Below are 20442 nucleotides of genomic sequence, written 5' to 3' on the forward strand. Positions count from 1 at the left end.
AAAAAAAAAAAAAAAAAAAAAAAAAAAAAAAAAAAAAAAAAAAAAAAAAAAAAATCATGCACTGAAAGGACAATCAACAAAATTAATATAGGAACTGATAATGGGAGGGACATTGCTTTTTAGCCCTTCTATATTGGGCCCAAAAATTATTTTCATTTCCAATCAATTACTAATAACAAGATTTAACCAAGAAGAGGAGAAAACCTTTGCAACCCAGTCAGCAAATTCTTTTGCATTTGGTACAGTTGCTGAGAGGAAGACAAATCGAGCATTCTTTGGAGCCATGACAATGCTCTCTTCCCAAACAACACCTCTCTCCCGATCACGCATGTAATGTACTTCATCAAAAATAATCCATGCCACTTCCCGGGTTACCTCTGATCCTTTGTACTGCATGCTACGCCAAATTTCTGTGGTCATGACCTAAAGTTGAAGAAATCACTCATTCACCAACAGTTTAAAATTTAGAATTCTATAAAATGAAGTACGCAGTGAGTAACAAGCGCACCAGGCAAGAAGCATTTGGTTCAATGGTTACATCCCCAGTCATTAAACCAACATCCGAGAATTCTTCCTTAAATTCCCTATATTTTTGGTTGCTGAGGGCCTTTATTGGTGACGTATATATGACACGCTGTTTATTCCGAAGAGACATTGCAATTGCATACGACGCTACTACAGTTTTACCAGCTGATGTATGAGCAGATACCTGTCAAAGAACTGATTGTTTCACTCGCCAAGCTCTCTATAATAGAAATTTGTGATATATACATTGACAACCAATCACAACCAAACTAAGGATGGAGACGCATAAAAATGACTGAAATATGACTTTCAAATCGAAGGAATGGCCATAAGTTACTAAGTCCAATCATATTATTGAAATTACAACAAAACTAACTTCTTGCACTCTTAAGTTGTGGGCAAAACAAATTGCTGTATGGTCGATACTATGCAATTCTCTGTGTTCAAAATATAACTACTAACCATCAAATTTCACCTCCGATTCAATTCTTGGGCTTCAAACTGAATATACAATGCACTTAATTAGTGACTAAAACACATATTAGAGACATGTTTAGAAGTGATTTTAAATCACTCTTTGTCAGGTTAGTGTTCCTCTAAGAAGAACCTTATATTTTTCATTATTTTACACTTAAACTTCATAAGAATTATCCCAGAGGAACGATAAAACCCATCAATGAACTCAAGCAATGACCAAAGAAACAAATGAAAAGTTGAACAAAGTTACCATGACAGATTCTCCTTTCTCTAAGCACTTGATAGCCTCAGACTGAAAGGGGTCCAGAGAGAAAGGGAACACCTTAGCCGGTTCCAACTTCCCTCCAGTCGAAGGGAGACTCAATGATGGGAGAGGATTAAATGAACCCTCGGGGTAGGACACGTCATGAACACACGCAACTGGTTCGTCTTCAACCATGGCAGGGGCATTAGCTTTGTGGTGCTTCGGCGAAGATTCTCTGGGCGTATTTTGACCCACTTTTCTCTTCGAAGAGCCCATGGCAATTTGAATTGAACACGGAAGAACAAACCCACTCAAGAACCTGCAGCAAATCTTTCGTTTATCCTCGTTTATGAGAACTGCAGAGGAAAGAAGCCAACGAGCGTCTACAGAACTATATTACGGTAAACTTGTAACCAAATTGGCGAACAGAGTTTTGGATTTTGTGGATGAAAAATAGAGTTCCAAAAGAACACTCTTTCAAGGGTTTTTCTCTCACCATAAACCCTAAGAAAGATGGCGTGCGAATTGTTAACTAAAATTTTGTGCAAGTGTTCTTCCATACCAATATTTTAATATCTTTAGTATATATATATAATAAAAATAACCCACACATAAAAATTTTGAGAGCGACCCAATGGTAGAGGGAGTCATTCCAAAGTCGAGTCTTTATATTTCATTATGTAATTATATCCGGAACACATTTTCAACAACATCGACTTATAGTTAAATTTCGTTTTATTTTTAATCGTGATGTTGTTTGTTTTAATTTGATTTAAAATTTACCATACTTTTATCTTTTGTTTTATTTTACTTTTATTTTATTTTGCCTGTTCGATCACAATCTAATATCCTAAGCCTCAAAACTTGGGTCGTGACAAATAACATCTTTGTCCTAGTTGATTTAGTACAATAACTCATTTTATTCCTTGTCAGAAAACTAAGGATGCAAAACAAGTTTTTGACTTGTTATTAAAGAACATCTACCGTCATACCTCAAGGTTCAATTACAAGTCCCAAAGCCAAGAGTTTAACGAGCTTTAATCATTTATATTCAAGCTATGATGAGCTTGTCAAAAGAAATTCTAGAAGATTTTGAAGTATTTGCCTACATGTCATGCAAAGTGCACAAAAAAAAAACATTTTTTTTATTTCATTATTTTAATTCTAATTTCAATTTTGTTTGTCATTTAAACTAGTTTTAATACGAGAGGTTATGGTAACTCTCCTATGTTACTATATTTCAATATTAACCAGCCATTTTAATACGGAGGTTATTAGTGTATTGTACTTATATAGGTTATTATATTTCGATCATTAACAAGTTATTTTAATATAGAGGTTATGATGTATTGTAACTCACATATATTAAGGATATTAAAGACTATATAAAGTCTTCTGTTGTTAGCATCATATTTTGGAATTGAAATGTATAGACTTTCTTTTTAGCTTTGTTGAGAGCTAAGTTTGTTCATTTTGCAAATTCATGTATTTTAGAACTTTAATACCAGAGTCATTCAAGTGGTGTTGATTTAACTTTTTGTCGAGTGGTTCGAATCACGAGTTTAAAAACAAGTTTTCTATATTTTTGATATTGATTATCAAGGTAATCCATTCCAAAACATTTCCTTGGATTGATTCCTTATCGTTTTTTGGAGTTCTTACATGTTTTAGATCTAAAGGTCTTGTTTTTTCAACAGAGTGGTTAAATCAAATTCACAAAATTACATAATTTTTCATGCATAGAAGAAGTGAATTAACTTTCGTAAGATTATATTCCTAGCTTCTTATTTGATTAAATTTATAAAATTGTAGAAATATTGAAATGACTATAAAAATCATTCTTACCCATGTAAATTAATAGCCAAGCCTTCACAGGAGTTTATAACTCAATCAAGATTAAGTTCGAGTTGTATATTATCATTTTATGAAATATTAATCTTCTCAGTTAGAAGATTATTTCATACTCAAATCTTATACTATTATAGACGATACCTCATTCACATGTCTCTACATGAATGATTTGTATCAGATCATTTGTAACCATTACAAAGTGGGTCGTGTCAATAGTATAGAACCTTTAGATCATTAATTAAACATGATACTCGTGAATGTCAATCGCACCGTGCTCAAGATTACACTAATAATCTTGACTTTTTCATAGAACAGATAACATTAAACTATAAATAAAATAATCAAAATTATTAGTAAAAAATTAAAAATTAATTACGAGAATTTAAAGTATAATCCCAAAAGGGTTGGGGTTGGATCGTGTGGGCAAATAAGCCTAAACTCGAACTTGGTTCACAACGTGTTCTTGGACTTGACACATAAGCTAGATTGGACTTGGCTTTCATTCTAAAAACATTTTGTCCTAGGAAGAGCTCCCATAGTTAAGTTGCGTCTTGGAAATGATGGCTCTCCCATTCCCACTTTGACAAATTAACTCTCGATTTTGCAAGGTCATCATCTCTTAGGAATTCTATAGGTTTCTCTTCATAGCTTAAGTCCTTGTTCAAGTGCAGGAGTTAAAAGTCAATTTTGTACGATGAGTCTGTCATATACTTTCTCAAGAACGACAAGTATAATAGTAGTCTCAATCTATATGATAATGGACATACTATTTATAGGACTTTGAATGGTCCATTGTACCAATGGCTTAACCATAGTATCTTTTCGAATCTTATGAACCCTTTCAAGAGAGTCACTTTTAGAAACATGCGGTCCTTCCACTAAGTTTTAAATCTATGTGCACTTTGTATTTGCATAGCTTTTATGTCTGTCATATGCATAGCTTTTATGTATGCGTCCTTGCCTTTATCTTTTGAATGATATTGTTTGTGGCTTGGATCAACTTTGGTTTTGATAGTTCACTTTTTTTTGAACTTTTTCTATTACATGATAAACGTGACACCTTCTTTTGTGCTAATAGTCATTTGGTAATGATTGTTATCGATGAATTCTACTAAATGTAGTTAGGGCGTAGGCTCATAACATGTCCTCTACGGTTTGATTCAAACTATCTGTCTTAGGATGAAAAATTATATTGAAATCTAATCGGGTTCTAATTACCTTCTGCAAACTCCTCCAAAAGCTGGAGCTGAATCATGGATCGTTGTCTGATTGGAACACCATGGAATCTCACTATCTTTGACATGTACAGTCGTGTCCAACGTTTATCTCAATAGGTAGGCTTTTCCAAGTTAAAGTGGACAAACTTAGTGGGTCCATCTATGATGACCTAAATTAACGTGAAATCTCAAGTTATTTATAATTGAAAACGAGAGATCGATACAAAATGCTAAAATGACAACTCATAAGAAATAAATTAAATTAATGTCCTGAGTCGACACCTTTTTATGACAACACAACTTTCAAGCACTCCTCCACCTCGACGGGTAACCTTTGATCATTTGATAAAAAAGAAGAGAAAAGGGTGAATATAAAAATACTCAAGCAATTTAGTCTAGAATCTCATCGCATTCTTAACCTAATAAGTTACCATGGATTTTTCTTTGGGATCTGGGAAGCAATTTCGACCATTATTTTGACAATGAAGGAAAGTATACTTGCAGCACAATAATTTCTAATCTTACATGTAGTTTGAGATCGTGACAATTTTCATAGAACGAAATAATTTTAGAATTAAATTAATATTTTGTTTATATTTTGTGAAAACAATAATGAAAGTAAAATCCATATCAATATTACTATTTAAGAGTTGAAGTTTTTGGCTTTCATCCACGCCTTTTATTAAAGTACATAAATAAATAAATAAAATATAAAGACTAAAAATGATATTTATATAGCATAAAAATATAGGATTTTGAGGGAAAAAAGGCAATTTTTTTATTACGTAAGAGCAAACGTCACTTAGATATCTCGCACTACAAATTTCAGGCGGTTTTTTTCCTCTTCACAGAAATCAACCCAAGTTCTTTTGTTAATCGTCGCCCATTATGGATAACACCGGTGACAAGCGCCGCCGCGTGCTGTTGATATCCTTCCCTAGTCAAGGCCACATCAACCCTTCCCTCCAATTCGCCAAGCGCCTCACGCGCCACCACGTCCATGTCACTTTTGTCACCTCCCTCTCCGTTTACCGCCGCATGCCCCAAATCCCAACGCTCCCTCATGTCTCCTTCGCCTCCTACTCCGACGGCTACGACGACGGTTTCAAACCAGGAGATGACGATCCCAATCGCTCACATTCCGAGATGGAGCGCCTCGGATCCGAAGCGGTAAAGGATATGATTACAACAAACGCGGAGGAAGGCCAGCCCTTCACTTGCGTCGTATATTCCATACTCTTCCCATGGGTGGCTGTGGTGGCGCGTTCCCTCCACCTCCCTTCAATTCTTCTCTGGATTGAACCCGCCACCGTTTTTACTCTGTACTACCATTACTTCAATGGCTACAAGGACACCATAACCCAGAGCATTCTCGACAACCCTTCAAGAACAATTCAATTACCTGGACTTCCGTTATTAACTGGCCATGACGTTCCATCGTTTCTCCTTCCATCCAATGTTTATGGTTTTGGCTTCTCCGTATTCCGAAGGCTATTTGAATTACTGGCTCAACAGACCAATCCCAAGGTTCTAGTCAACACGTTCGAGGCCTTGGAGCAGGACGTGCTGCGAGGGATGGACAAGTTCCATTTGGTGCCCATTGGACCCTTGGTTCCGTCCGCTTTTCTCGACTGTGAGGACCCTTCAGATGCCTCTTTTGGCGGCGATATGTTTCCATGTAGTCGTAAGAACGATGATTACATTAGTTGGCTGAACTCCAACCCCAAAGCAGCTGTTGTTTATGTATCGTTTGGAAGCATTTCGAGGCTGTCTAAGGAACAGAAAGAGGAGATTGCAAGTGGGCTTTTGAGCTTTGGACAACCGTTTCTTTGGGTGATTAGAGAGGAAGATATGGGAGATGATACATTGAGTTGCAGGTAAGGTTTAAAATAAGTGTCATTAGTGCTAGGAATCACTAATCTTCACCATTAAACTCTAATGGCTTTGCAAGATGTATTTCTTACTGGTAATGTAAGATGTATTTCTTACCCGTAACGTGGGACTCCCTCCTAATAATCCTCTCCTCAAACAAAGTACAACATAGAGCATCTCTTAGGCCTATGGGGCCCTTGAACGGCCTCTCCTTAATTGAGGCACGACTCCTTCTCCGGAGCCATCGAACAAAGTACACCCTTTGTTCGACACTTTAGTCACTTTTGAGAGCCTCTCTTCAAGACAATATAGCCCTCAAATAGCCTTCTCTTTCTGGAGCCCTAGAATAAAGTATACCCTTTGTTTGACACTTTAGTCACTTTTGAGAGCCTCTCTTTAGGCCTATGAAACCTTTGAATATCTTCCCTTTAATCGAGTCTCGACTACTTCTCTGGAGCTCTCGAACACTTTTGAGAGACTCTCTTCATGCCTATGGAGTCCTCGAACAGCCTTCCCTTATTCGAGGCTCGACTCCTTTTCTGGAGCCCTCAAACAAAATACACCCTTTATACACTTTAGTCACTTTTGACTACACCTCTTGGCTCATAATTCTTTGTTCTACATTTGAGGATTCTATTGACATAGCTAAGTTCAGGGCATGGCTCTGATACCATGTTAGGAATCACGGATCTCCACAATGGTATGATATTGTCACTTTGATCATTAGTTTATTAGTTTTTATAGCTTTGCTTTGGGCTTCCTTAAAATGCCTCATACCAATGAAGATGTATTCCTCCTTACTTATAAATCCATGATCATTCCCTAAATTAGCTAATGTGAGACTCGCTCACAACCATCTCCGAAATAATTGGCTCATGCCATCTTTAATTGCAGGGAGGAACTAGAAGCGGTAGGAAAGATAGTTCCATGGTGTTCACAACTAGAGGTTCTATCAAGCCCAGCCACAGGATGTTTTGTAACGCACTGTGGATGGAACTCGACGTTGGAGAGTTTGGTTTGCGGGGTCCCGATGGTGGGGTTCCCACAGTGGGCGGATCAAGGAACCAATGCAAAGATCATTGAAGACATGACGGAGACGGGAGTGAGGGTGGAGGTGGGCATGGATGGCATGGTCAAGCGAGAAGAGATAAAAAGGTGCTTGGAGGTGGTGATGGGAGATTCAAACAAAGGGGAAGAGATAAGGAAGAAGGCCCTGAAATGGAAGGAGTTGGCCAAGGGAGCTGCTAGGGATGGTGGCTCATCAGATGCCAACTTCAAGGCTTTCGTGGACCAAGTTTGTTCTTAATAATATTTCAATCAGATGCCAACTTCAAGGCTTTCGTGGACCAAGTTTGTTCTTAATAATATTTCAATCAGATGCCAACTTCAAGGCTTTTGTGGACCAACTTTGTTCTTAACAATATTTCAATCATGCACTTTGATGACAGAAATAGTTGTAAATATTTCTTATCATCATCTCGTATCATCTCGTGTCATCGTTAGTTCGAGTGTATGATTTTAGGTGGCCCCATAGCCACTCCTTATTTGTGACTAAGAGGTGCTTCGCCTCCTCTTTGTCATCATAGTCATGAAGTATCTCTTCATTGGCCTTAAGATGGTTAACGTCCTCCTCAGACATGTTTTTGATGTCGCGAGACTACTAGATAGAGGTAAAAATCTGTATGAATCTCAAAAGGATGACTCGAAGGAACTTTTTAACAATGGAGATCTCCTCCACCTTGTTGCCTAATGAACGAATGTCAGTGATGATAGTTGTCAACTTCATAGAAAAGTCATCTACCGACTCACTGTCCTTCATGTGGATAACCTCAAAATCACTCCTCAAGGTCTGTACCTTTGCTTTCTTGATCTTTTTCACACTCACATGCATTGTTTGTAGCGTTTCCCATGCTACCTTTGTTGAATCCTTCTCTACCAACATGAGAAGGATGTTCTCTGAGACTACTTGGTTGATGGCGGTAAGAGTCATCCTATCCTTATGCTCCTCGACGTCGTAATCATACTCGATGATGGTACACACACTTTTTGCCTATAATTTAACACGCATCTTTATCGACCATGCTACATAGTTACTCTTCGTGAGTAACGAGTATTAGAGCATTACATTCTCCTCCTTTTCTCTCTTTATCGTATTAGGTCCATGACGTTACCACGTCATGGACCTGGTGCAAAGTTACCTTCTTCATTCTCTTTATTGTAAGCATTGAGTCAGTAGACAATAATAAAGCACTGCAGCTTTCATCTATTCCTATCCATTTCTATCTCTTTCACTATCCCTCTTTCCAACAGGCCAGCCCTTCACTTGCGTCCTATATTCCATACTCTTCCCATGGGTGGATGTGGTGGCGCGTTCCCTCCACCTCCCTTCAATTCTTCTCTGGATTGAACCCGCCACCGTTTTTACTCTGTACTACCATTACTTCAATGGCCACAAAGACTCCATAACGCAGAGCATTCTCAACAACCCTTCAAGAACAATTCAATTACCTGGACTTCCATTATTAACTGCCCATGACGTTCCATCATTTCTCCTTCCTTCCAATGTTTACGATTTTTCCTTCTCCATATTTCAAAAGCTATTTGAATTACTGGCTCAACAGACCAATCCCAAGGTTCTAGTCAACACGTTCGAGGCCTTGGAGCAGGACGTGGTGCGAGGGATGGACAAGTTCCATTTGCTGCCCATTGGACCCTTGGTTCCGTCGGCTTTTCTTGACTGTGAGGACCCTTCAGATGCCTCTTATGGCTGCAATATGTTTCCATGTAGTCGTAACAACGATGATTACATGAGTTGGCTTAACTCCAACCCCAAATCAGCTGTTGTTTATGTATCGTTCGGAAGCATTTCGAGGCTGTCTAAGGAACAGAAAGAGGAGATTGCAAGTGGGCTTTTGAGCTTTGAACAACCGTTTCTTTGGGTGATTAGAGAGGAAGATATGGGAGATGATACATTGAGTTGCAGGTAAGGTTTAAAATAAGTGTCATTAGTGGTAGGAATCATCGACACAATTAAACTCTAATGGCTTTTTGCAAGATGTATTTCTTACTTATAAACTCATGATCATTCTCTAAATTAGCCAACGTGGGACTCCCTCCTAACAATTCTCCTCTCAAACATAGGCCTATGGGGCCCTTGAACAGCTTCTCTTTAATCGAGGCACAACTCCTTCTCTGGAGCTATCGAACAAAGTACACTCTTTGTTCGACACTTTATTCACTTTTGAGAGCCTCTCTTCAGGCCAATGGAGCCCTCAAATAGCCTCCCCTTACTGGAGCCCTCGAATTAAGTATACCCTTTGTTTGACACTTTAGTCACTTTTGAGAGCCTCTCTTTAGGCTTATGAAGTCCTCGAATGTATACCTTTTGTTTGCCACTTTAGTCACTTTTGAGAGCCTCTCTTTAGGCCTATGAAGTCCTCGAATAGCTTCCCCTTAATCGAGTCTCGACTACTTCTCTGGAGCTCTTGAACACTTTTGAGAGACTCTCTTCAAATCTATGGAGTCCTCGAACAGCCTCCCCTTATTCGAGGCTCGACTCCTTTTCTGGAGCCCTCGAACAAAATACACCCTTTGTACACTTTAGTCACTTTTGACTACACCTCTTGGCTCATAATTCTTTGTTCGACATTTGAGGATTCTATTGATATGGTTAAGTTTAGTGCATAACTCTAATACCATATTAGAAATTATGGATTTAGACAATGGTATGATATTGTCACTTTAGTCATAAGCTTTTTGGTCATAAGCTTTTATAGTTTTGCTTTGGACTTCCCTAAAATGCCTCTACCAATGGAGATAGTATTCCTCTTTACTTATAAATCCACTATCATTTCCTAAATTAGCTAATTTGAGACTCTCTCGCTACCATTTTCTAGCTACCATTTTCCCAATAATTGTTTCATGCCATGTTTAATTGCAGGGAGGAACTACAAGCTGTAGGAAAGATAGTTCCATGGTGTTCACAACTAGAGGTTCTGTCAAGCCCAGCCACAGGATGTTTTGTAACGCACTGTGGATGGAACTCGACGTTGGAGAGTTTGGTTTGCGGGGTCCCGATGGTGGGGTTCCCACAGTGGGCGGATCAAGGAACCAATGCAAAGATCATTGAAGACATGTCGGAAACGGGAGTGAGGGTGAAGGTGGGGATGGATGGCATGGTTAAGCGAGAAGAGATATAAAGGTGCTTGGAGGTGGTGATGGGAGATTCAAACAAAGGGGAAGAGATAAGGAAGAAGGCCCTGAAATGGAAGGAGTTGGCCAAGGAAGCTGCTAGGAATGGTGGCTCATCACATGCCAACTTCAAGGCTTTTGTGGACCAATATTTCAATCATGCAATTTGATGACAAATATTTGAAGTTCATATCATTCAAGTTTTTGTTTAGGATGTTTTCATTGCTTTTAGGTGTGATGTTAACAAGAAATGGTAATAAAATAAGAATAAAAAAAAATTAAAATATGGAAAGACTAGATTAACATGAAGAATTTTATGAGAATTTGAATACCATGTAATTTTTACCCCATGTTTTTTCCCATAAAATTGGCATTTAAATTGGTAGAAATTCCTAGTTGACATCTTTCTATTTAGTAGTCTCAGAGGACATCTTTTTTCGTAGACTTGACTTTACTCGAGATTCTTTTTAACTTTATTGAGAGCTAAGTTGTTCATTTTGCAAATTCATGTATTTTAGAACTTTAATACTAGAATCATTCAAGTGGTATTGATTTAATCTCTTATCAAGTAATTCGAATCATGAGTTTAGAAACAAGTTTTCTATACTTTTGATGTTGATTATCAAGGTAATCCATTCCAAAACATTTCCTTGGATCGATTCCTTATCGTTTTTGAAGTTCTTTCATATTTTAGATATAAAGGTCTTGTTTTTCAATAAAGTTGTAAAATCAAATTCACATAGTTACATCATTTTTCATGCATGGAGGAAGTGAATTACATTTGGTAAGATCATCTTCCGGGCTTCTTATTTGGTCAAATTTCTAAAATTGTAGAAATAGTGAAATGGCTATAAAAAATCATTCTCACTCATGTAAATTAATAAAATTAATAGACAAGCCTTCACAGGAGTTTATAACTCAATCAAGATTAAGATCGAGTTGTATATGATCATTTTGTGAAATATTAATCTTGTGAGCTAAAAATTTTATAAAGAAAGATTATTTCGTACTTAAATCTTATTCTATTATAGATGATATCCCACTCACATGTCTCCACATGAATGGTTTGTATTAGATCATTTGTAACCATTATAAAGTGGGTCGTGTCAACAGTATGGAACCTTTAGATCATTAATTAAACATGATACTCGTAAATGTCAATCGCTAGGGTTCAAGATTACTAGTCAAAGAACACATAATATTAAACTATAAATAAAATAATCAACATTATTAGTGTTCTTGGACTTGACGGAGGAGCTAGATTGGACAAAGCTTTCATTCTAAAATCATTTTGTCCTAGGAAGATCTCCAATAGTTAAGTTGCTTCTTGAAAATGATGGCTTCCCCTTCCACTTTGACTAACCCTAACTCTCAGAGATTTTGTGAGGTCATAACCTCTCTAACGGGATTCCTATAATTTTCTCTTCATAGTTTAAGTTGTTGTTTAATTGTAGGGTTAAAAGTCAATTTTGTGCGATGAATGTGTCATATACCTTTTCAAAATGGAAACATACCCATTGTGCACGACAATAGATATGTCATATACTTTTTCAAAATGGAAACATACACATTGTGCGCGACAATAAATATGATGGTAGTCTCAATCTATATGCTATTGGACATACTAATTATAGAACTTTTGAATGACTCATCCTACCAATGATTTAACCATTGCTTCTTTTGGAATCTCAAAAACCCTTTCAAAGGAGTCACTTTTAGAAACATGTGATCCTCCGACTAAGTTTTAAATTTATGCACTTCCTGTTTGCATAGCTTTTACGTCTATCAAATGTCTAACTTTTATGTCTATCAAATGTCTAACTTTTATGTTTGTCACAGGGTATGTGCATCTTTGCCTTTATCTTTTGAATGATATTGTTTGTGGTTTGGATCAACTTTGGTTTTGATAGTTCATTGTCTTTGAATTTTTTCTAGTACATGAGATACCCGACACCTTCTTCTATGCTAATAGTCATTTGGTAATGGTTGTTATCGGTGAATTCTACTAAATGTAGTTGGTTATTCCAACTTTTTGCAAAATCTAGAGCGTAGGCTCGTAACATATTTTCTATGGTTTGATTCAAACTATCTATCTTAGGATGAAAGATTGTATTGAAATCCAATCGAGTTCCAATTACTTTCTGCAAACTCCTCCGAAAGCTAGAGCTGAATCATGGATCGTTGTCTGATTGGAACACCATGGAACCTCACTATCTTTGACATGTACAATCGTGTCTAACGTTTTACTCGATAGGTAGGCTTTTCTAAGTGAAAGTGGACAGACTTAGTGGGTCCATCGATGATGACCTAAATGACCAGATCCCTTTCCTACATTTTTTTAATTTACATTTCCACTTGATCCCTTCCATATAAAGGGCATGTAAACAACCTAAAAGAAGAAATATATATATATATGAGATAGTAATTAATTATATTAAATCTTAGCAAACAAACGTGTATATTTTATTTAATTCTAAAGTTTAATCCTACCACATTTTCAAACGCATATTTATCATCAAGTGGAGGTAGAACTGTCACGATCCGATTTTCGAGGATTCGAATCTTGTACCATAACTAAAAATCAAGATAAAAGTAACTAGTGAAAGCAAAAACAAACAGAAAATAGAGTAAAATTTTGTGTGAATTAAAACATACCACACCATAATCAAAATCCAAAATCCAATATGAATTCATAGCAAACTCAAGTTATTTACCATTGAAAATGATTGAGAGATATACAAAATGCAACAAATGACAACTCATAAGAAATAAATTAAATTGATGTCTTGAGTCGACACCTTTCTATGACAGCACAGCTCTCAAGCAATCCTCCCGCTCAACTGGTAACCTTTGATCATTTGAAAAAAAGAAGGAGAAATGGTGAGTATAAAAATACTTAGTAAGTAGTCTACTCGTATACTCTCATCGCATCCTTAACCTTGTAAGTTACCATGGACTTTTCTTTGGGCTTTGAGAAGATAGGGATAGTTCAATAATTTTTTTTTTCTTATCCTTCATGTTATCTACTTATGTAAGCCCGGGTCCCTTTGTAAGGTGAGTTTATTCTACACATAATAGTTGGTCCTCATGTATTATATTTTTCTTGTAATTAATTTTCAACCCCAATAAGATATTACCAAGTCTAAGATTTGTCCAAATTACATTAGTTACCATTCTTAAGGAACGTCAGAACTCCTACTCCCAATCTGATTCGTCTCTAACTTTCTTCAAAATCCATCTCTTCCATAATCCGATGGATCTGAGAGAAAATCGAGAACATAAAACTTAAGAGCTTACCTTTCAATCTCTCATTCTTTATTATAGTTTTGGATGATTCAAGTGACTAGAATACTTCTCGTATGGCCAATGAGCAACTTTCGTGACTGGAGCTTGGCCGAAATCGAACTTTAGAGGTCTCCAATGAATTCCTCTTTCCTTCTCTCTTTAGGGTTTTTTTTCTTCTTCTTCACTAATCCCTTGATCAAGCCACTGTCACGTACTTGATTAGGGAGGAGGACAAAAATGATGGAAAGACCCGAAGTTGACTTTGACAATTTTTTAGGAGAACAAAAATGATCCAAAGACCCAGGGTTGACTTTGACTTTGACTTTGATTTAGTTATTTGAATTAGATTTGATTTAGTCCTACCAAATTTAGTGCTATCGAATTTGATTCTGTAACGCTCTATATAATAGCCAATTTCATTCTTCAATAGGATGAGAGATTTCCCCCTCCATTCCTAACAGGTACAAGTTCATCCGAAACTTATATAGTTTGTCTATAGTCTTCAAACTTATAAGTATTTAATCAATTTCTAAATATTTATTCTTTTTACCTAATAGATCCTTTTAAATTTAAATTTTGTATTGTATAGATAGGTTAACCTATTCATAATTTTTAAAAATTAAACAACTAAATTATGAACCTACAAAATTATTTTTTAAAATTGATGTCTAATAAAATTAACTTTCATATGCAATTAATTTTTCTAAACTATTAAAAAAAAAATTATGCTGATTTTTTTTTAATGTTTTATTAGCCTAAATTTTCAACATTTTGTAGCAACTTTCAAATTTAATTTGAGCTATTATGTATTGATCTTCAAAATCTTTTGAGTTTTAAATTTAGTTTTCATTTGATTTCTAAATTTCAACAATTTTTATTTTGGGTTTTGATTAGTTGTTAAAGGACCGTTGGGCCAATTATGTTAAATTTTATTCATTAATTTAAAACAATTGAAATAATTAAGAGTAAATTATTTAATTAAATTACTTTAACCTAATTTCCATTGATTAGAAAATTTATAATTATTTTAGAATAATTAAATGAAAAATTAATACCAGCGGTAAAAGATGATGTATTCGTAATTATTTTATTTTTTCTCTTATCGATATCGAATAGAGCTAAATTGACTTATAGTTGTTTTATTTTTATCCGATCACTTTTAGGCCATCGATATCACATTTTTTTTGTTTTGATCATGATTTTTATCCTTTTACTTTATTCGTGGACTAAGAGAAATAATATTATTTACATTAATTTTCAGGCATCTTTTATATAGGTACATAAATAAATAAATAAAATATATTTCAAGCACCTTTTAGATATTTCGGCACTACAAATTTGAGAGGGGTTTTCTCATCCACAGAAATCAAGATAAGTTCTTTTGTCATCTTCCATCCACCAATCGTCGCCCATTATGGATAACACCGATGACAAGCGCCGCCGCGTGCTGTTGATATCCTTCCCTGCTCAAGGCCACATCAACCCTTCCCTCCAATTCGCCAAGCGCCTCACGCGCCACCTCGTCCATGTCACATTTGTCACCTCCCTCTCCGTTTACCGCCGCATGCCCCAAATCCCAACGCTCCCTTATGTCTCCTTCGCCTCCTTCTCCGACGGCTACGACGATAGTTTCAAACCAGGAGAAGACGATCCCAGTCGCTTCATCTCCGAGTTGGAGCGCCTCGGATCCCAAGCAATAAGGGATATGATTACAACAAACGCGGAGGAAGGCCAGCCCTTCACTTGCGTCGTATATTCCATACTCTTCCCATGGGTGGCTGTGGTGGCGCGTTCCCTCCACCTCCCTTCAATTCTTCTCTGGATTGAACCCGCCACCGTTTTTACTCTGTACTACCATTACTTCAATGGCCACAAAGACTCCATAACGCAGAGCATTCTCAACAACCCTTCAAGAACAATTCAATTACCTGGACTTCCATTATTAACTGCCCATGACGTTCCATCATTTCTCCTTCCTTCCAATGTTTACGATTTTTCCTTCTCCATATTTCAAAAGCTATTTGAATTACTGGCTCAACAGACCAATCCCAAGGTTCTAGTCAACACGTTCGAGGCCTTGGAGCAGGACGTGCTGCGAGGGATGGACAAGTTCCATTTGGTGCCCATTGGACCCTTGGTTCCGTCGGCTTTTCTCGACTGTGAGGACCCTTCAGATGCCTCTTTTGGCGGCGATATGTTTCCATGTAGTCGTAAGAACGATGATTACATTAGTTGGCTGAACTCCAACCCCAAAGCAGCTGTTGTTTATGTATCGTTTGGAAGCATTTCGAGGCTGTCTAAGGAACAGAAAGAGGAGATTGCAAGTGGGCTTTTGAGCTTTGGACAACCGTTTCTTTGGGTGATTAGAGAGGAAGATATGGGAGATGATACATTGAGTTGCAGGTAAGGTTTAAAATAAGTGTCATTAGTGCTAGGAATCACTAATCTTCACCATTAAACTCTAATGGCTTTGCAAGATGTATTTCTTACTGGTAATGTAAGATGTATTTCTTACCCGTAACGTGGGACTCCCTCCTAATAATCCTCTCCTCAAACAAAGTACAACATAGAGCATCTCTTAGGCCTATGGGGCCCTTGAACAGCCTCTCCTTAATTGAGGCACGACTCCTTCTCCGGAGCCATCGAACAAAGTACACCCTTTGTTCGACACTTTAGTCACTTTTGAGAGCCTCTCTTCAAGACAATATAGCCCTCAAATAGCCTTCTCTTTCTGGAGTCCTCGAATAAAGTATACCCTTTGTTTGACACTTTAGTCACTTTTGAGAGCCTCTCTTTAGGCCTATGAAACCTTTGAATATCTTCCCCTTAATCGAGTCTCGACTACTTCTCTGGAGCTCTCGAACACTTTTGAGAGACTCTCTTCATGCCTATGGAGTCCTCGAACAGCCTTCCCTTATTCGAGGCTCGACTCCTTTTCTGGAGCCCTCAAACAAAATACACCCTTTATACACTTTAGTCACTTTTGACTACACCTCTTGGCTCATAATTCTTTGTTCTACATTTGAGGATTCTATTGACATAGCTAAGTTCAGGGCATGGCTCTGATACCATGTTAGGAATCACGGATCTCCACAATGGTATGATATTGTCACTTTGATCATTAGTTTATTAGTTTTTATAGCTTTGCTTTGGGCTTCCTTAAAATGCCTCATACCAATGAAGATGTATTCCTCCTTACTTATAAATCCATGATCATTCCCTAAATTAGCTAATGTGAGACTCGCTCACAACCATCTCCGAAATAATTGGCTCATGCCATCTTTAATTGCAGGGAGGAACTAGAAGCGGTAGGAAAGATAGTTCCATGGTGTTCACAACTAGAGGTTCTATCAAGCCCAGCCACAGGATGTTTTGTAACGCACTGTGGATGGAACTCGACGTTGGAGAGTTTGGTTTGCGGGGTCCCGATGGTGGGGTTCCCACAGTGGGCGGATCAAGGAACCAATGCAAAGATCATTGAAGACATGACGGAGACGGGAGTGAGGGTGGAGGTGGGCATGGATGGCATGGTCAAGCGAGAAGAGATAAAAAGGTGCTTGGAGGTGGTGATGGGAGATTCAAACAAAGGGGAAGAGATAAGGAAGAAGGCCCTGAAATGGAAGGAGTTGGCCAAGGGAGCTGCTAGGGATGGTGGCTCATCAGATGCCAACTTCAAGGCTTTCGTGGACCAAGTTTGTTCTTAATAATATTTCAATCAGATGCCAACTTCAAGGCTTTCGTGGACCAAGTTTGTTCTTAATAATATTTCAATCAGATGCCAACTTCAAGGCTTTTGTGGACCAACTTTGTTCTTAACAATATTTCAATCATGCACTTTGATGACAGAAATAGTTGTAAATATTTCTTATCATCATCTCGTATCATCTCGTGTCATCGTTAGTTCGAGTGTATGATTTTAGGTGGCCCCATAGCCACTCCTTATTTGTGACTAAGAGGTGCTTCGCCTCCTCTTTGTCATCATAGTCATGAAGTATCTCTTCATTGGCCTTAAGATGGTTAACGTCCTCCTCAGACATGTTTTTGATGTCGCGAGACTACTAGATAGAGGTAAAAATCTGTATGAATCTCAAAAGGATGACTCGAAGGAACTTTTTAACAATGGAGATCTCCTCCACCTTGTTGCCTAATGAACGAATGTCAGTGATGATAGTTGTCAACTTCATAGAAAAGTCATCTACCGACTCACTGTCCTTCATGTGGATAACCTCAAAATCACTCCTCAAGGTCTGTACCTTTGCTTTCTTGATCTTTTTCACACTCACATGCATTGTTTGTAGCGTTTCCCATGCTACCTTTGTTGAATCCTTCTCTACCAACATGAGAAGGATGTTCTCTGAGACTACTTGGTTGATGGCGGTAAGAGTCATCCTATCCTTATGCTCCTCGACGTCGTAATCATACTCGATGATGGTACACACACTTTTTGCCTATAATTTAACACGCATCTTTATCGACCATGCTACATAGTTACTCTTCGTGAGTAACGAGTATTAGAGCATTACATTCTCCTCCTTTTCTCTCTTTATCGTCGTCATGTCTTCTCGGTGACTTTTGTGTTGACAACATTTGTTTCGACTTCTTATCTCTGATACTTGATGTTGGTTTTTGACCCCTTAATCGAAGTACATCAAAACACATCATTCTTTTTCTTTTTTTTTTCTTTTTCTTTTTTTTGAGAATAAAGTGTACATCTTAAAACTATTTACAATGGGGGAGAAAACACAAACAATTTTTCACTTTCCCTACAAGTTAATAACTACTATTAATTCTACTAAATAAATCACTAAGTTTCCTAAAGTTTCTTAAGTTACTAAGTGAATCTTATTGATTGACATGGTGACTACGTATACTTAGTTTTTCAATCTCAGATTGAAAGAGCTAGTTCTTAGTTTAAACTTTACCATCGATAAGAAATCACTGTTAGGGGAGTAAGACCCGAATTACCTTGTTGATCGAATATCTCAAAGCAATAACACTTATTTGAGATTCGAATCACTCCACAAGCAAAATCGATCATTTACCGGAATGATTCTAAACAATCAATCTAAAGAATTGCAAAGAAACTTAGTCATTCCGTTAAAGGAAAAAGACAAGAACACTTAAAAAATAAAGTTCGAAGATGTTGTTAGTAGTTTCCTAAACTTGTGGATTTGTTTATGGTCAATTGTCGTAGGATTTTCAAAAATTTTTGTTTTTAGTTACATATAAGTCTATATATATATATATATATATATATATATATATAGGAACTTTGTAACTCTTTTGGTAATGAGTAAGTAATAAAGCATTTGCAACTTTAATCTCATTCGGTCTTTTTCTGTTGTCTCCGGTCACGACCCGATTTCCAAGACTTCGACAAATCGAATGATGACTAAAAAGACGGAAGCGAAAACAAATAAAACTAAAAAGAAGATAAAATGGAAGATAAAAATCCGATAACATTTAAAACAAGAAAAGGAAGTCAATTACACCAAAATTAAATATAAAATTAAGGTCAAATGTTACAAATGGGAAATACAAATATAAAAGAAAATTTAAAAGACTCCAATTGTGAAAACGAACTGACGCTCCGAAGCAACACCTCTCTGTGACAATGCAGCTCTTGAACACCTCCTCGCCCGACTGGTACCTGAAAAAAAAGGGGGAAAACAGGGTGAGTATAAAAATATAATCAGTAAGCAACTTACTTGTGGGCTCTTTTCGGATCCTTATCTTAGTAGGTATCCACGGTCTTATCTCTGGGTTCTAGTGAGTGCAAATCAAGTTGCAACTCTTTTTTCTGTATCTTAGGAGGCTTGCCCATCTTATTTAGTGATATGTTTAGTGTCGTGAGGCGAGACGCGACCTCACAAGTAAATCTGAGGGGATCGTATGGCTGGATCTAAATAAGTAACTCTGTCTGAACATCATCTGTGGAGGTTAGCTGACAACCCTCCCACAGGACCATACATCCACTACAATCGAGGTTGCGATCCCCTGTGTGCCGGTTAGCTACTAAGTCGTCCTACGAGGTTCCACATTCCCCTGCTTAGGGACGGGTTTCTACAGCCCAGGAGTCCTGTCCAGAAAAACCCTTAGCTATCACCACTAGGTCAGGGCACCTGTCACACTTCGTTGTCCGGATCTGCCTGGCTCAACGATCTTAGTACCGGAGCTCTGTCTATACAGTACGGTATCGGAGTAGAGAGAGAAGTGGAAGTTCTGGTGACATGATCCACACTGCTTAACTCTAGCGGGCAACCTACAGTTAACGTGGTGTCCTACTAGTCTTTCTTGGGCGGACTCTTGGTGGCATAGACTTGTATTCATTCATCTCTAGGATTCTCGCTCAAAGTTTCACAAACTTATCGTGGTTTGGAATTATGGGCTCTAGATCCACTGGTAATCGTTTTGCGAGTTTAAATGCACGGTATTCTAGAGGAATCCCAATTAGGGTTCTGTCTAGCCTACATAGTCTCAAGCGCCCTAATCTAAGCTCATAGTTCCTTCCTATTCAGCAATAAAGATAACACAAGCAATCATGCAATGGAGTTAACATGCAACAATTCATGCAATATTAACAAACATGCTCAATGGGAAGATAACGTCCATCTTTATCCGGAGCGCAGATTTCACAAGTTTTCCATTCCTCCTCATGCATATATACAATATCACGTTTAATCTAAACAGATCTCATAGTCATGCATGTCTATATTCCCTAGATTTCTTTATTTAATTCATTTACATGATTTCCATGCTAATACGCTAGGTTCGGCTAGC

General features: G+C 37.4%; 3 protein-coding genes and 1 pseudogene across 9 annotated transcripts in view; 3 read left to right on the forward strand and 1 right to left on the reverse strand.

The window, feature by feature from the left end:
* Positions 1–1788, reverse strand: part of LOC111464445 (DExH-box ATP-dependent RNA helicase DExH9-like) — a 10783-nt gene extending 8995 nt beyond the window's left edge. For 3 of the 5 annotated variants that reach the window (XM_023108646.1, XM_023108645.1, XM_023108649.1), the window contains exons 1-3: positions 1253–1788; positions 509–709; positions 205–423 (exon numbers count right to left, since the gene is read on the reverse strand). In XM_023108646.1, coding sequence (XP_022964414.1) covers positions 205–423; positions 509–709; positions 1253–1522 — 690 coding nt within the window. In that variant the 5' untranslated portion in view covers positions 1523–1788. Of the gene's footprint in view, positions 1–204; positions 424–508; positions 710–987; positions 1027–1252 lie in introns of those variants that run through there. The other 2 variants (XM_023108647.1, XM_023108648.1) reach the window with 2 other exon arrangements.
* Positions 1789–5161: 3373 nt separating this feature from the next.
* On the forward strand, positions 5162–17507 carry LOC111464369 (crocetin glucosyltransferase, chloroplastic-like). 2 transcript variants are annotated; one of them, XM_023108552.1, is made up of 4 exons: positions 5162–6191; positions 7081–7465; positions 7522–7563; positions 17326–17507. In XM_023108552.1, the coding sequence occupies exons 1-3, from the start codon at positions 5203–5205 to the stop codon at positions 7546–7548; spliced, it is 1401 nt and encodes a 466-aa protein (XP_022964320.1). In that variant the 5' UTR covers positions 5162–5202; the 3' UTR covers positions 7549–7563; positions 17326–17507. The 2 variants fall into 2 exon arrangements, with proteins under 2 accessions (XP_022964320.1, XP_022964321.1); XM_023108553.1 differs by lacking the exon at positions 17326–17507 and having other exon boundaries at positions 7081–7451; positions 7508–7592.
* LOC111464212 lies at positions 8364–17556 on the forward strand (annotated as a pseudogene).
* Positions 15049–17507, forward strand: LOC111464368 (crocetin glucosyltransferase, chloroplastic-like). Of its 2 annotated transcripts, XM_023108551.1 has the most exons (3): positions 15049–16065; positions 16955–17339; positions 17396–17507. In XM_023108551.1, exons 1-3 carry the CDS (start codon positions 15077–15079, stop codon positions 17420–17422), a joined length of 1401 nt encoding a protein of 466 aa, XP_022964319.1. In that variant the 5' UTR covers positions 15049–15076; the 3' UTR covers positions 17423–17507. The 2 variants fall into 2 exon arrangements, with proteins under 2 accessions (XP_022964319.1, XP_022964318.1); XM_023108550.1 differs by having other exon boundaries at positions 16955–17410.
* Positions 17557–20442: the final 2886 nt, after the last annotated feature.

Source organism: Cucurbita moschata, unplaced genomic scaffold (genome assembly GCF_002738365.1).
Source record: "Cucurbita moschata cultivar Rifu unplaced genomic scaffold, Cmos_1.0 Cmo_Scf00030, whole genome shotgun sequence".
Taxonomy (NCBI): Eukaryota; Viridiplantae; Streptophyta; class Magnoliopsida; order Cucurbitales; family Cucurbitaceae; genus Cucurbita; species Cucurbita moschata.

What these genes read in the sequence shown, in the direction of transcription:
- LOC111464369 (XM_023108552.1), top strand. Translation starts at nt 5,203, where the DNA reads ATGGATAACACCGGTGACAAGCGCCGCCGCGTGCTGTTGATATCCTTC. An exon ending in GATGATACATTGAGTTGCAG is followed by an intron (nt 6,192 to 7,080) that starts GTAAGGTTTAAA and finishes CTTTAATTGCAG; the next exon opens with GGAGGAACTAGAAGCGGTAG. An exon ending in CATCAGATGCCAACTTCAAG is followed by an intron (nt 7,466 to 7,521) that starts GCTTTCGTGGAC and finishes GCCAACTTCAAG; the next exon opens with GCTTTCGTGGACCAAGTTTG.
- LOC111464368 (XM_023108551.1), top strand. Translation starts at nt 15,077, where the DNA reads ATGGATAACACCGATGACAAGCGCCGCCGCGTGCTGTTGATATCCTTC. An exon ending in GATGATACATTGAGTTGCAG is followed by an intron (nt 16,066 to 16,954) that starts GTAAGGTTTAAA and finishes CTTTAATTGCAG; the next exon opens with GGAGGAACTAGAAGCGGTAG. An exon ending in CATCAGATGCCAACTTCAAG is followed by an intron (nt 17,340 to 17,395) that starts GCTTTCGTGGAC and finishes GCCAACTTCAAG; the next exon opens with GCTTTCGTGGACCAAGTTTG.